Here is a 14,957-nt window from a genome sequence, read left to right as displayed (position 1 = left end):
TACAGTATAAAAACCATTACACTTATGGGGAGTCCCCATAAAACATGGAAACACGCCGCGTGTGTGTGCGTGAGCGTTTACATATTAATGTTTTAGTTGTTTTTTTGTGAAGTAAAAATATAAAAATCAGACTGGTCTAAATGGCACAGTGTCGTGTTTTCATAGTTATTTTTTTAAATTAAAAAGCCTATTATTAAATGGAATTATTATTTATTAGACGTCTTTGCTTTCACATAGACCGCTTCTATTATGACAATTAAAATGCAGACAACTAAACATATAGGCCTAAATATTACAGGCTGCGTAGTGTAAGTCATATATTGTCTAAATATTTTTGTTACATTAATATCTGACATATTGACACAATATCTGACATTGTTCCTTATAATGACGCTGATGTAAAAATCTATGTTGTTTTTATAGGATCATCTTTCTCTCTTTTTTTTTTTTTTAAATAATAATTGTTTTATCCCACGGTAACACTCATTTCCAGTGCCATTTGTGTAGTGCTCGTAATGCAATACCTAACGATGAACAATTTAGTGAATAATTAAAACATGAGACGTGTCGTCACACCTTTGTGAGGTCACGATCTTTCGATTTCACTTTTTCAGGAATTTCTTTCCCACGTCCAAGAGTCAAAGTTCACGTTCCCACGCAACCTGCCCTTTCTCCTTCTTACAATTATTAAATATTACTATTAGGCCGCGTGTGGTGTTTGCATCTGCCACAAAGCAGCCTACTTGTGTTTATTATAGTCGTAGGCTACGTATATAAGACTTCCGGTCTAGTGAGACTCCGCGCGTGCCCACAGCGCCGTCACAGAAGCCCGCGCGTGGCTGAGGTTTACCTTTGGCTCAGGTTTACGACTGGAAAGTGAAATGCCGGCTGTAGTTTCCGAATCGCGCGCATATAAGCGCCGGGGAGGATGGAGGAGAGACGAGACCTTTCTAAAAGCTGCTTGTGGCATCGCTCTCCTGGAGAACGCGACACGATGGACCTTCGTTTGGTGCAGCTCTGCCTTCTTCTGTCGGCGTGCAGCTTCAGATCTGTACTGAGCTGCAGGTGGATAAAACACAAGTTCCAGCACCACCATGGAGTCTCTTCAGATCTGATCAGAATAATGGTGAGTTTAACTTATTATAATATTCTTCTTCTTCTTCTTCTTCTTCTTCTTCTTCTTCTTCTTCTTCTTCTTATATATTATTATAATAACTTATTATTATTTAATTTATTTATTATTATATATTATTATAATAACTTATTATTATTTAATTTATTTATTTATTATCATATATTATTATAATAACTTATTATTTTATTTATTATTATTATTATATATTATTATAGTGACTTATTATTATTTTATTTATTTATTATTATATATTATTATAATTAATTATTATTTTATTTATTTATTATTATTATATATTATTATAATAACTTAATTATTTTATTTATTATTATTATTCTTTATTTAAGGAGGAATATTTCTACTTCATAAGATTTTATTATTAATTGAGAGACTTTGTAGAAATTATCGGTGCTTTAAACAATGTATTTAATATTTCAAGATGAGTATTTGCTGGACTGAAGCAACTTCATTGTGACTTTCCTCATTATTCCTTTGGAATTTTAAAATAACAACGAAAAAAATAATAACACATTTTATTTATCAAATATGATTCATCTGGCCTTTTAGGAATGTTAATGTTTTTAAATCATCACTGCATTATATATATATATATATATATATATATATATCACTGCATATATATATATAATCATCACTGCATATATATATATATATATATAGTTGCTGATTGTGGTTGCAATAGCTAACTCGAATTGTTTTAAAACTTTAAACGAAATGTGAATTTAAATCTATTGATTCTGCTTAAAATAATCTCTTCATTAAATCCCTTTCTAAATATGTTGTAGGGTGAGAAAATCCATAATGACCACGAGGATGTGAACCCAATCCCATATGACCTGATCAATAACCACAGAGGAGCAGAGGTTAGTAAAAATGATTATTGATTATAAATGACACTATAACACGCGCTGGATCTATATTGACGAATGTCTCTGTGTTTTTGGTCTCTTCCTCTCAGCCTGAGAAGCAGATCCCTTTCGTCATTCAGGCTCTGCTGGAGATCACGGTCCTCTTCGACGATGCCGTCGTCCCCTGGAATGCTAAAAAGATGGAAGATTTCTTAAACGTGATGCACGAGGAGATCGATGGGCTGCGCTCGTGTGTGAGTACAGTGTGTGTGTGTGTGTGTGTGTGTGTGTGTGTATAATGCCACTGACATCAAACCGGAGGAACTGACTTGATTTCTCTCTGAATGCATGCAGGGGGCTTACAAAGCCAAGAGGAACAAAAAGCTGCATCTGTATTTCGAAAGACTGAGACGCATGACAGAAGTGAACGCGGTGAGATTTTAATATACAGATTAATCCTCAGCTGCGAATGGAAACCCGGACTGACCGTTGTTTTACTCTTTCAGGGGGATAAAGATCACAGCTGGGAGATCGTCAGAAAACGGGTCATAAGTTTGATGAACCAGCTGGAGTTCTTCTTCCTCCACACTCGTGGTTAAGAACCGGTCCTCTTGAGGCTTGGCTCCGTTTACAGAAGAAAAAAAAAACAAGTGCTAATCAGTGTTTACACTCCTTTTCTATAATGTTATTTTATACAGCGCTACGCAGTGTTTATTTATTATCGTTTTGATTCCTCATGCTGTGATATGCTATTTATACGAGTTTTAATAAATTATTTAAATCTTATTTTATTTATTTGTGGAATTTAACATTTTATACGCCGCGATTTTGCATACTAATATTTATAGATTATCTCCTTATTTATTAATGTTGTCTTTTTTTAACTGTTATATGTAAAAAAAATGCATAAATGAAGAGATGAAGTGACTTTTTGTATTTCTGGCATCAAATAAAAAAACTTGAATATTTTAAGACATTTTGTGAATTTATTTTATTTTTTATTTTTAACAAAATATCCTTCGTGTTAATTGTTAACTGATGGATTGGAGTGGATTACTTGTGGATTATTGTGATGTTTTTATCACCTCTTTTTCCGACGGCACCCATTCACCGCAGAGCATCCGTCGGTAAGCAAGTCATTTCTGCACCAAAATCTGTCCCAAAGAAGAAACAAACGTACATCTCGGATGCCCTGATGGTGAACTACATGATGAAACTCTGTAAAATCTGGTGTCGGCTACTAACTTCGACTCATCTAGACTGTAAAAGGGAAAACACCTAAGTAGTGTTCCAGGATTAAAAGATGTTTAGTTTGTCTGAATGGCCATAAGATGGCGCACTTTCCCTCCCTACAGCTCTTGCAGTCGCTTACTATTAAAAAACTGAACAGCCTGCATCTTTTAACAGCTTTTCTGTGCTTTTTAAGATTCTCTCCTTTAATATTTTTATTATCTTTCGTGCGATTCAGGTAGCTATATACTTAACCCACGTAGCTCAAATGCGGTTTGGCGTCACCAAACAACATTTTATAACTTTTCGGTGTACAGAACGTTTAAAAACAAACATTGCATTTTAGGTTTTTGTAGTATTTTACTAATCAAATAGCAATTTTGAGACAGTGGCCAAGTTAAATCCTTTTACAGACAGATGTTCTTTTCGGAAGTTTTGTGGCAATCAGAATGAATGCAAGAAAATATACTCGACGTTTACAGAAAAAAGCTCCTTCGTGGAAAACACCTGCTATTCGCATGCTTATTTTAACAGATATGAAGTGAAAGTGCCCTTGAGCTTTAAACAGTTCCTTACCGCTAGTATTTTTGTAACCGAATAGAGAGCACCTTGTTGTGAATGACTAGCAGAGCCAGAGCAAACACTACCACATTATACACAATACAGTAAAATGAACGTAAAGTCTAATAAAAACCGCCATACAGACAAAAAAACAAGCAAACAACAACAAAAACATAAGTTAAATGTATTACAATGTCTATAGATGATTGTTATTGCCGCATATGGCACATCCCCAACAAAACCTTCAAGCCTATAAATGGTATAATTTCATTACTTTCCAAAAAATTAAAAATTATAATTTTGTTTTTTTTAAGAACCATTTACTGCTTTCATGAGCAGTGAGGTCTTTCTGCACACATGTGGATTATGCAGCGCACACTGGATATGTGTGTCTCGTTTTAATATCTGCAGATCAATAATCTGAAAGTCATGTTTTTGCCTGGTCTCGTGGCATAAATGTACCTGGGTGCACTTTGTAGCGAGACACGAAATACGTACCGACAAGTACATCAGTGCGGTTTCCGAAAAGAAATGAACACTAGAGGCAATAAAACTCTGGCACCTTTGTCACGCAAATGTACAGTTTGGATTAATAAAGCGTCATTTTCACAAAATTGCTTGAAGAATATCGTGTTATGACTTCGAAACAATATTAATATTCTGAGATATCTGAAAACTGACGCTTTTGACCGTTAGCATCACACACATCCAGCTTCATCTCTATGGGTTTTCATAGACAGTTTTTTTTTTCGGTAGCTCACGAAGTACACCTGAGAGCAGAGGAGCTTGAAAAAGGAAGTTGAAATGGCAACAAATGTGTTTTTATAATTGGGTAGGTTTAGGGTTGGATTTGGTGTAGAGCATTAGCTTTTAGAAACAGTGAACGGATATTACCATACTAAACCGTACCTATATCGACGTACTAAAAATGTTCCAGGGGTCATGTATTGAAGCTGCGCTTTAGCGCCACTCAGTGTACATTTCTCTTTGAAACTGAAAAAAACAGTGTTGCACCAAAAGTACACAGAGGTACGTATTTTTATGAGACCAGGTTGCTTTTTCTCACTCTTGGTCTGGGGACTCGACTTCCCACGCTGCATCTGTGTCCCGGGCTAAAGCAGTGATGTCCTCATACAGATCCGCACCGCCGCACTGCTCGATCTCCAGCCCCTGGACAGAGAACACGCAGACGGATCAAATGTTTTGAAGCGTATACTGAAGCAGAAGTAAGCATTTATGTGTTAATTATAAAGTTTAATTTATTAATATAAGAATAAAAGGTCAATAGCCCATTAGTGTTAGTAAATCATTTCCAATAAAGATGAAGCATTTGGGTAATAACACATTTATACACACACTCCCATGTTAAATTGCTAAACGAATCAGTGTTTGTGAACGAATCAAAGCAGTTTATTTAACAATTCTATGACTACGACTTGTCATAACCTCTAGGCAAAACAATGTAACGTTTACAAAGTTATTCCTTTTTTTTGTTTGTGTTTCAGTAATATATATAAACAGTCGTAAAATACATTTAGTTAAGTGACAAAATTACATTAGATTACATTAGATATTAAAAAACAAAAACCATTAAAATTAGGTGATTTTACCCTTAAAACAATAAATATCTGTCATTGGGTGAAAAAAAAGATGTTTTTTCTTATTAAATTTAATATGTTCCTCTAACCTCAGTGGCAGGTTTTCATTTTAGGCATAAATTCACATTTCTAACTTACCTACCAAACACCTACCAAAATTAGTGACTTCATGCCAATGAAGCCTGTCTCCCCTTTAAATGAAGTGTTTTATTGATTTATGTTTATTTTTATAAACATAAATCCCTGGCAGATTTGTTTTCTTTATTTTGCATTAAGTAACTTAATTTTGATAACTGTACAAATGTATCAGATTTAACAGCAACAAACATCTACTAATGGGGTATGAAAAATAAAACTTGTTTTCCATTTGTATTAAGTTCCTTTTTAATTGGCAGAAATTCACGTTTATTTTTAGTAAGTACAAATAAGTAATTTGCTTCTCAAGTAAACGCGTCTTAAGATTTAAAAAGGTTTCGATATTTGCGCTGTAAAACAAGTCCAAAATATTTTTTTGGCAGAGTAATACAGAGCAATACAAACTGAAACATCCCAGTACACTCTAAAAAAAAAAGTTACATAACTGTCATCGGGGCAGAACCTTTTCAAATGGTGCATCTTTGTACCTAAAAGGTCCTTTTTGGGCCCTTGAAGGTACATATCAGTACCTACATTTTATATTTAATACATAAAATGTACATAAGTGTACTTTTTGAAAAATCTACCACCCTCGGTTACATCTTGTGTACCTTTTTCTGAGACAGCATTGATGCACCGATACATCGATACATACAACCAGAATTTGGAGAGGTTAGAAATGCTCCCATTTGTTTTTATAAAATCACAAGTATAAATTCGTGCAATGTCTATAACAACAGACCGTGCGTGTTTTCACTTCCGGAAGTGCATGCAACAATAGCTGCAGAGCTAAAATACTCAACCAAGCGTAAACCAACACAATGACAGTAACACACTAAACAAATGAACCCAAACACTCACCTCGTATATGTGATCAACCTCTGGCTCTTCATAAATGGCGTCTTCTTTCATCCCCTGAAACATAACGAGAAGCCGCTGTTAGACGGCAATAAAAAATTTTAACGGATACCTTACATCGATCGGTCCCTCACCAGTCTGTAATACTGAACCAGAGGAACGACGATGCACAAAATCAACAGTAAACCCTGAAGGAAAATGAAAACATCCTTGACTCTCGACCTCTTCAAGACAACGTCGGTATCGATGTGTCCTGTGGAAGAAACAAAGAGAGAAATACATGTATGCAGGTGAAGGACACGGGCGAAAGGCATCATCAAATGAAAACCTACTGGACACTTGTAGCTCAGTTCCGGGTCCGAACGTGCCGTTCAGCTTGCAAAAGTAAGTGCCGCTGTCCTCTATCTCCACTTTATTTATGGTAACGGAGGCATTTAGTTTGTCGCTCTTCTCTGTTATCTTTATTCTTTGGCTGTTCTTGAGCTGGTCTTTGTAAATCTGGCCTCTGAACCACTCTACATGACTCGACTTAGACGGATTCAGCGGCACACAGTATATAATCACCGTCCGACCCGTTTTGACTCCGATAAACCGTGGCTTCTGGAACACATGGATATTGGCTTCAGCTGAAAAGATTAGACGGACGGAGAGAAAACAAGCGAGACAGAACTGGTTTAATATGGCAGAGGTCATTTTCATGTTACATGCTTTCATTATGAAAGACACTAAACAGCGAGGATCGTGAACTTTACGAACTGTCTGTTGTTAAAATAGGATAACTGGCAAATGCAAACTTGTTTTGAAGCAATGGGACTTCCTCTTTCACTCACAGATGGAAAGGAAGAACAACATCGAAAACAAGTCTAAAAGGCAACCGTAATATGCAAGCTGTTATCCAGCAACTTTTAATCGTGAAACAAAATCGTACGAATCAACAATTAACTACTAGCTAATTATACCCAGAATCACACCAAGTGTTGCATTTTAGCACAGTACCTTACGCAAAAGTCTGTTTTTACGATCTTAAGCAGATATGTTTACCTGAGAGGTAAATCAGGACCATGACTGAAGATCCCAGCAGGAGGTAATGCATGATTCTCAGTCCTGACATACACCTCTTGGAGAAAGTGTAGACTTCAGTGCAGATCACATAGACAGAACAGGAGGAAGACAGCTCCACCAGAGTGAAGGGTGCAGGTCATGAAGCTGCGATGATACGATTCCGTTTCAGAGAAACATGCAAATCGATACACTCATGCATCAAAAGGTGAAGGAGCAAGTGAATCATCTTAATGCAAAATATAAAGACTGATATAGGCTGCTTCACCATGTATGTACAAACACGACTAATGTCACAAAACCAGATTAATGTCTTGGATGAAAGTTACCAGTAAGTTTGCAGGCATTTCCTTTAACCTTAAAACAGAATGCAACGCAATGTGTGAAGAACGAACATAAACATTTCTAAATATTAACATGGTCAGCCTGCATTAGACTTTCATTGTACGCTAACAAAAAAAAAAATCAGCCACTGCAAATGTTAAAGAGAGCCTTTTCCATATAATAAAGAAGATTTATTTGTGCAAATAATAGCTGAAAAAGTGATACATTTTTTACTCATAAATTGACATTTACAGCTCTTAACTAAACAAGAAAATTGTGAGTTTAAATTCTTTCTAGTCGTTAGAGTATAAATAGAATGTCTGCTTAAATATCCTCTAACACTTAGTTTTGATGACATTTTACTGACTATAAGTAACTTTGCAAGTACTCTCTTAAAAATAAAGGTTCCAAAAAGGGTTTTGCAGCAATACCACAGACGTAAAGAAATTTTGTAGTTCTATGGATATTACGGGTTCCTTATAGAACCACTAATGCCAAAGGAGAACATTTATTTTTAATACGCACGTCAACTTTCAGTCAGGTTTTGAGTGGCCCTCCAGGAGCAATGCTCTGTGCCCATTAATCTGAATAAATTTAAGCACATTTTTAAATGTTTTCTAAATGTATAACATAGTATAAATGCTCTCTGAGATGATCAGACATAATAAAGCTCTCAAGCTGTCCTAAGAAATATTTGGTCCAACTTTGTATCGGTTATCTTTTTTTTTCATCCAATAATGTGCTACAATCGACTTATTGTGTACATATATATTTTTACATTGTACTTATATACCTATATTTAATTATGCCTGTAATTAATTTCTGTACTTACATTTATAATAACATTGTTCACTTACACCCTAACATATATTGTACTTATTTTTTCTGATGTAAGTACAAAGGCCACCTAATATAGAGAGTTACCACACATTTTATTAACAAATATCTCATCAGTTAAATTTTCTGTATGTGGGTGCAGCCCCAGACAGGACACCCTTGCCATTCTGGATTTTGTTATGTCACTCAATAAAATGTCTTTAATTTCAGCGCGTACACTGGTGCTTTCCGTGCGCGTCTGCGGTGCAGTTTGTCACAGTCATTGAGCTGTGTGAAGTGTACAGCGCTAAGCAGCTGTAACCACACTCACTCACACCCAGCTATCAGTTAAAGTCAGAGCCCCTTAAAGCAAATCAGACGTGAAGATAATCAGCAGTACAAAAATAAAACTAAAGTATTGTGAAATATGAGGTTAAATGAGAGTCCACAGTGTTTTTATTGTTCTGTGCTTTTACATAGCCTTAAATACTCGCTAGTTGTCCTCAAAACTACCCAAATCGGTCCAACTGTTGGAAGTAGGTTACAAATACAGCTTGCTGATTTTGGTCACTTCTTAATAAAACTTGACCAGAAATGCTGGTCAGAAAAGTGCAGGAAAATATAGGGGATCCCCTGAGGAGGAAACAAACCAGCTAGAGTTCAACAAATAAATGTTCTCGGTTAAAGATAAAAATGTGGCACATTGTCTGTATCCATCAAGACATTTGCATTGCTTATGAACCAAAAATAAGTGGCTTAATCATTAATCAATACTGGAGTATTTTTTAAAAGGAAATACTATTACATTTTTTTCTACTTCAGAATTTCAAGTTTAATTCAATGTTATTGCTGTTTCTTTGTAATTGTTTGTAAGATGCACTATGGACATTTTTACTGTAGATATAAGTCACACGAAATGTGTTTTTTAAATGACGATTGTAGTGGGCTGTGGTGTGAAAAGTGCGGAGGTCGATGTAAAATATTGAGAAGCAAATGATAAGGAAGTAACTAAAAAGGTTTTATAAAAATGATGGACTGGCAATCAGTGTTTCCCTGCCTATGGTGTGAGACTCCAGAAAAAACCACAGCATCCCTGTGACCCTAAATACCTGAAGGACAAGCCGTTTGGAAACAGGATGTAAAAAATGAGGGTTGTGTACTTACCACTGCTATTACATGCGAAGAAGCAGGCTGTAATTCACCCGCTCTCCCTGAACTTTAACACTGGTTCAATGCTGGGAACTCAGTGGCCTAAAGAGATGGCCAGATGACAGTCTGCTAACCACACACACACACACACACACACACACACATAATAAACAGCCTCAGTTTCTGATTGACGCAAAAGCTGATAGGGGAGCAACGTAGAAACAGCAATGTTTTTAAGTTGTTTGTCCAGTAAAATATTTTCTTCTAGTAAAATGTTTCCCAAACAGTAATAACGGTCAACATTATTATTCTTTCTCCCATCAGTGAATGCGCTTGTGAAAGCTAAATTATCCCCATAACACAAATGCCAATGTATAGATCGCAGGATTCCTTACTTATTAAGACTGGTTACCTGAGGTGAAGACATCTCTAGCCGGGGGTAAAAATAGAAGGTGTGAAACAAGAACAGCTATCCGGGCAGGGGCCACTGTGACACACAGAAAAAGTCATATGGAGCATAAGTCGAATGGAAAAAATGGTCTTGATAAACACCTCTGGGAAAACATATCCACAAACAACACATGATAGCATGCTAAGACTGTAAACTCTACTAAATCCTGACATGAGATGAAGCGTGATACTGAAGAAGTGCCATCTGAGACTGCAATTCAAACCTTTAAAGCATGAAGAGACGCACGTTTATCTTATCAAATTTATTCTATGAACATTTTAAATGCACATTGAATTAAATGTTGTCAAGTGATGATACAAAGAAAAGCATCTGAGAAAGACGCTTCTATCCGCAAAGTATATATACAGGCAATTTGAGGCGAGCAAATCCTAAAGCACTGCAATGTCTCTCTCCTTGATAAAAATGTAAACAATAGAAAATTATTTGCATATTAACAATATCAATATGAAACCAAAAGTACACAGATTACATACAAGCTGATGAGTTTTTTTTTCTCTCAACAAAAGTAATTCTCATTTTAACATACAATAAACTAATGTTTTCTGGTAATAAGAGACCAAATCTAAAAACTATACACGAGGTAAATATAAATATCTCAAAGTGCTTCATTTATGAGTTTAAAGAAATAAGACATTTGCAGTCACATTAAGACTTCAGAGGAAATCCATCATTAAATGTCTCTAATACATACAACTTAGCTATGACACTGAATACACTTTGGGGATTATTGACTTGATAATGCTTTAAAATGGCAAATTTAACATTTTAAATTTAATGAAAGGAATTCAAAGGAAGGTGTAAACATCACAACCATGTCTCCTGTAATAACAATGAATTTCAGCTAGATATAAATTAGATAAGAATCGACTGGATTTGGGCTCTTTTTCTAAACAAGGGAATCGATTCACATCAGCTTATTAGTGCTGTGCTGTCTGTGTGTTAAATACAGTTAAATGAATTGGGTTATTCTAAGTACATTTCAACTTCTGAAATAACTTCTGAATAAGAACTGCATTAACTTTTCAGGCTTCCAACATACTAGTCAAATCATCTCACTAGGGCATTAAAAGAAATTGCTACAATTACACAATGCTTTTACTAATTATATCAATTGCAAAATTATTGTTAAAAATGTATAGTACAGTGAATGGGGACCACAAACGCACTCTATATGTTTTTCACATTGGCACATTCTGCTGAAAGTGACTCTGTACAATCCACTGTAAAGGATCAGTTTCAGTTCTGCTCATTCCACCATTCTGCTGTAAACTGGTAAGCCATGAAGTGAGATTATAAATAGTTCAGTAGACTAAACAGACCCTGGACAGATTGAGAAGACATGTTAGAGCGATGGTCAGTACCAATTGTTTTTATTCCTAATAGTTCAGAGATCTGTGCAGCTAAAAATCTGAATTCTTGTTAGGTTTTACAATTCAGTAGTGCTTTAAAAAAAATAAGTGTTTATCAAATACTGTAGTGAATTGTTTGAAATGTTTCGAAAATTGAAGCTTGTTGAAAAAAATCTGTGCTTTAAACAAGCCAAAGAAATGTACCATTAGCTGTATTTTAATTACCTTTTAAATTCAATTAAAGTGTATAATTTGCAAAAACTGTTTGTTTTTTTGGAAATTTTTTTTTTTTTTTTTTTTTCGCATTTACAGGTCACATGGCATATGAAAAAAGTCATATGATCATTCTTTCAATGTACTATAAGCTCCAAAAAACACTTAATATGTGTTGCTCTGGAGTGTAAGGGGCTATTCCTGCCATTAATGCTAGGACAGTTTAACCTGCACTCGTCTGCAGTGCAGTGCGGCTTTGACAAGGCCACTGAAGCTGATTGCAAACTCTAGTCGATGATTGTATTTATTCTAGCCACGGCACACACGCTTCTTAAGTATCTCCCCGTGCTGCTTCTGTAAAGATACACGCATATGCCTCCTTTGAATAAATATATACAAAATCTGTCAAATCTCACAAAAATCTGTCGCCGTGACTTCCATTGTAAAAGACCACATTTTTGTCGCATAACATTTGTTATTAGAAACACTGTCATTTCGCTAAACATTTTTTCTCGACATTTATAAAATATCGCCAAAGTTTTGCGCAAATCTGTAATGGAAATGCAGCTATTGTAACCACATACTGTATTCACATACAGCAGGAAAACAACTACGTTAAAATTACGAATTTTTTTTACCATGAGAAATGTTTCTCCATATAGTATTTTTTCCCTTTCTTTTGCAAAACACACTTTTGCAAACTAGTCCCAGGTTTTTCACCCAAAAGAAACCAAACAAGTGTCTTAAGATTCTCTGAATACTGAATATTACAAATTATTTCCAAAAGGCTGAACTTTAAATTCATTGCTGCAACAGCCGCAAAAACTTCTAAGTGGGTGAGGCCATTTTCACTAAATCTTGAATGGAATGAGATATTTTCACCAAACTTGGCACATCTGTGTATGGTTACAGTCCGAGGTCATGTGAAAAAAACTGCAGCACTTAGCCACTTGGTGGCGCTACAACAGGGAAAAAATATTAAATGACTCTAATTGCGCAACCGCAAACATACAGTATATACGTATTAGGGCAAAAGAACCTGGCTAAGTTATGACAAATATACTGGAACATTCTAACTGGGATAAAATCAAATGAATCCTAAATGAAACAGGTTTTTACAAAAGTTTACATAATAAAAAAACTGTTCTCCCAAGAAATAGCATTTCAGTGCTGTCACACCGTAGCAGTCCTGTGTAATCCTTTAAGCCATCTTGTTTTTGGATCATACGTTGTTCAGTAGGTTATATCACAAGGATTATCTCAGTCCACGGGCATTGTCCACTAGTTATACAATTGACTCTTTAATTGTTGCAATCTCTGAACTGCAGGGGCCACGCGTCGTGGGTGCAGACCGGAGGATCACCTCATTCATGAGCTCCACTGGAAGTATGAGTTGTCCCTGTGGTCGAGGGTAGGTTACTGCTACTCTGTGCTGAGTGACGGAGGTGGGCTTGGGTGGCTGTGCATTAGGTGGCATTGGCCTAGCCTGCAGCTCGAGAGCCATGGCGAGTTCTGGATTGCTTCCATATAGGGCATCGATTTTCCTTGCAATTAACCCTTCGGTTTCAGGAGGTTCTTCATCGTTTTGACTCCTGACTTTCCTCTTTGAACGATGCATAAAGCACGCATACCGGATAGCACGTTTGAGGAGGTGTCTACGGTATGTTCGTTGAACCGCAATGGCTGCACGCTCTTCCTCTTTCCTTCTGAGAGTGGTGGTGATTGGCTCAAAGGAGGCAGATGTGGGATTGTTCATTGTGAACTTGGCTTCAATGCTTTCCTTCATTGCCGCCATCTCAATCGTGTCGCCAAGAACCTCACGGGTAACCGCTAAGAGAACATCCAGACAGTGGACTTTGTCATCGGTTACAAGGGGTAGATCCATGGTGATTAGTTTGAGGCGGTTGGGTTTGGCAATTCGCAAAGGCTCCTGCAGGGCATCGACGAAGTCAAACAAGCGGCTGTACTCAATGAACTGTGTACCATCGGCGTCAAACTTCTCCCATGTCTCGTCGAACATCTCAAAATCATCCTCACAAAGCAGGTCTCCACTCTCCTCTTGAGCAACGTTGAAGTTCTCAAGAATGATAGCAATGTACATGTTCACGACCACCAGGAATGACATGATGATATAACTGCAGAAAAACATGATACCCATGCCAGGATTCCCACAGTTACCCCGAATGTCTGTACCAGGGTTCTCCATGTCAGGATCACAGTCTGGAGGGCCACTGTTCATAATGGGCAGCAGGAGGCCATCCCATCCTGCCGAGGTTGTGATCTCAAACAGGCAGATGATGCTGCCGCCAAATGTTTCAAAGTTGAAGATATCATCGATGCCTGCCTGTTTTTTTACATAGGCAAAGTTAGACATGGCAAAGATGGAGAAGATGAACATAATGAGGAACAGAAGCAGTCCGATGTTGAAAAGGGCAGGAAGTGACATCATCAAGGCAAACAAAAGAGTCCTAATGCCTTTCGCCCCTTTGATGAGACGCAGCACGCGACCAATTCTGGCGAGCCGGATGACACGGAACAAAGTGGGAGACACAAAGTACTTCTCAATGATGTCTGATAACATCAGACCTAGGAAAAGGAAAAATGTGTGTTATTTTAAAGTATTTAGTAAAGTATTATCTGGGACACACTTATAGAGCTTAGAATTTAGTTTATCCAAATCAGTAACATACAGCATAACAAGCTACAGCGGCATGATGTTTTACAACTACAGCTAAAAAGGTACTGAGACAAATAATTCACTACAGGTTCCATTTGAAGCAAACATTAAAAGCAAAGTTTCACCAATAATTTTTTATTACATAAATTGTGATTACCAGGGCAGATTATGGGTTAATAAAGCCTTATTTTCAAGTAGTTCCTTGCACAATATTATGCTCCAAAAAATTTACATGTCCACTGAGTAGCGCTATAACACAAATTTAGTATGTGAACCCTGGCATATTTTTATTATGTTGATATAGGTATGTATTGTGGCAGAATTGAAATATCCATGGACTGTTGCTAAAAGTTAATGCTGTATCATGTTATATATGCACTTCACCAAATTCAACCCTCAACCTACCAAATTGTGTTAACAAATGCAAAACTGATACTCAACTTCCTTTTATGAAGATTTGAACTGTTTTGTCGAAGTGTAGTTAAACAGGATTCAAACCGAGAGCTCCTCAT

General features: G+C 36.5%; 3 protein-coding genes across 5 annotated transcripts in view; 1 reads left to right on the top strand and 2 right to left on the bottom strand.

Moving 5' to 3' along the window:
* Window positions 1-884: 884 nt before the first annotated feature.
* On the top strand, window positions 885-2,647 carry ifnphi4 (interferon phi 4). Its single transcript, XM_043253620.1, has 5 exons — window positions 885-1,126; window positions 1,942-2,019; window positions 2,115-2,258; window positions 2,359-2,436; window positions 2,511-2,647. Exons 1-5 carry the CDS (start codon window positions 929-931, stop codon window positions 2,601-2,603), a joined length of 591 nt encoding a protein of 196 aa, XP_043109555.1. The 5' UTR covers window positions 885-928; the 3' UTR covers window positions 2,604-2,647.
* cd79b (CD79b molecule, immunoglobulin-associated beta) lies at window positions 2,021-9,860 on the bottom strand. Its single transcript, XM_043253619.1, has 7 exons — window positions 9,750-9,860; window positions 7,428-7,592; window positions 6,719-7,012; window positions 6,521-6,639; window positions 6,390-6,443; window positions 2,492-4,965; window positions 2,021-2,196 (listed from the first exon to the last, which is right to left on the bottom strand). The coding sequence occupies exons 2-6, from the start codon at window positions 7,495-7,497 to the stop codon at window positions 4,858-4,860; spliced, it is 645 nt and encodes a 214-aa protein (XP_043109554.1). The 5' UTR covers window positions 7,498-7,592; window positions 9,750-9,860; the 3' UTR covers window positions 2,021-2,196; window positions 2,492-4,857.
* Window positions 9,861-10,432: 572 nt separating this feature from the next.
* Window positions 10,433-14,957, bottom strand: part of scn4aa (sodium channel, voltage-gated, type IV, alpha, a) — a 28,796-nt gene continuing 24,271 nt past the window's right edge. For all 3 annotated transcript variants that reach the window (XM_043253615.1, XM_043253617.1, XM_043253618.1), the window contains one exon: window positions 10,433-14,354. In XM_043253615.1, coding sequence (XP_043109550.1) covers window positions 13,054-14,354 — 1,301 coding nt within the window. In that variant the 3' untranslated portion in view covers window positions 10,433-13,053. The remainder of the gene's footprint in view (window positions 14,355-14,957) is intronic.

This window comes from Puntigrus tetrazona, chromosome 12 (assembly GCF_018831695.1).
Source record: "Puntigrus tetrazona isolate hp1 chromosome 12, ASM1883169v1, whole genome shotgun sequence".
In the NCBI taxonomy this organism is placed as follows: domain Eukaryota; kingdom Metazoa; phylum Chordata; class Actinopteri; order Cypriniformes; family Cyprinidae; genus Puntigrus; species Puntigrus tetrazona.
This window is presented reverse-complemented; position numbering and strand designations above follow the sequence as displayed.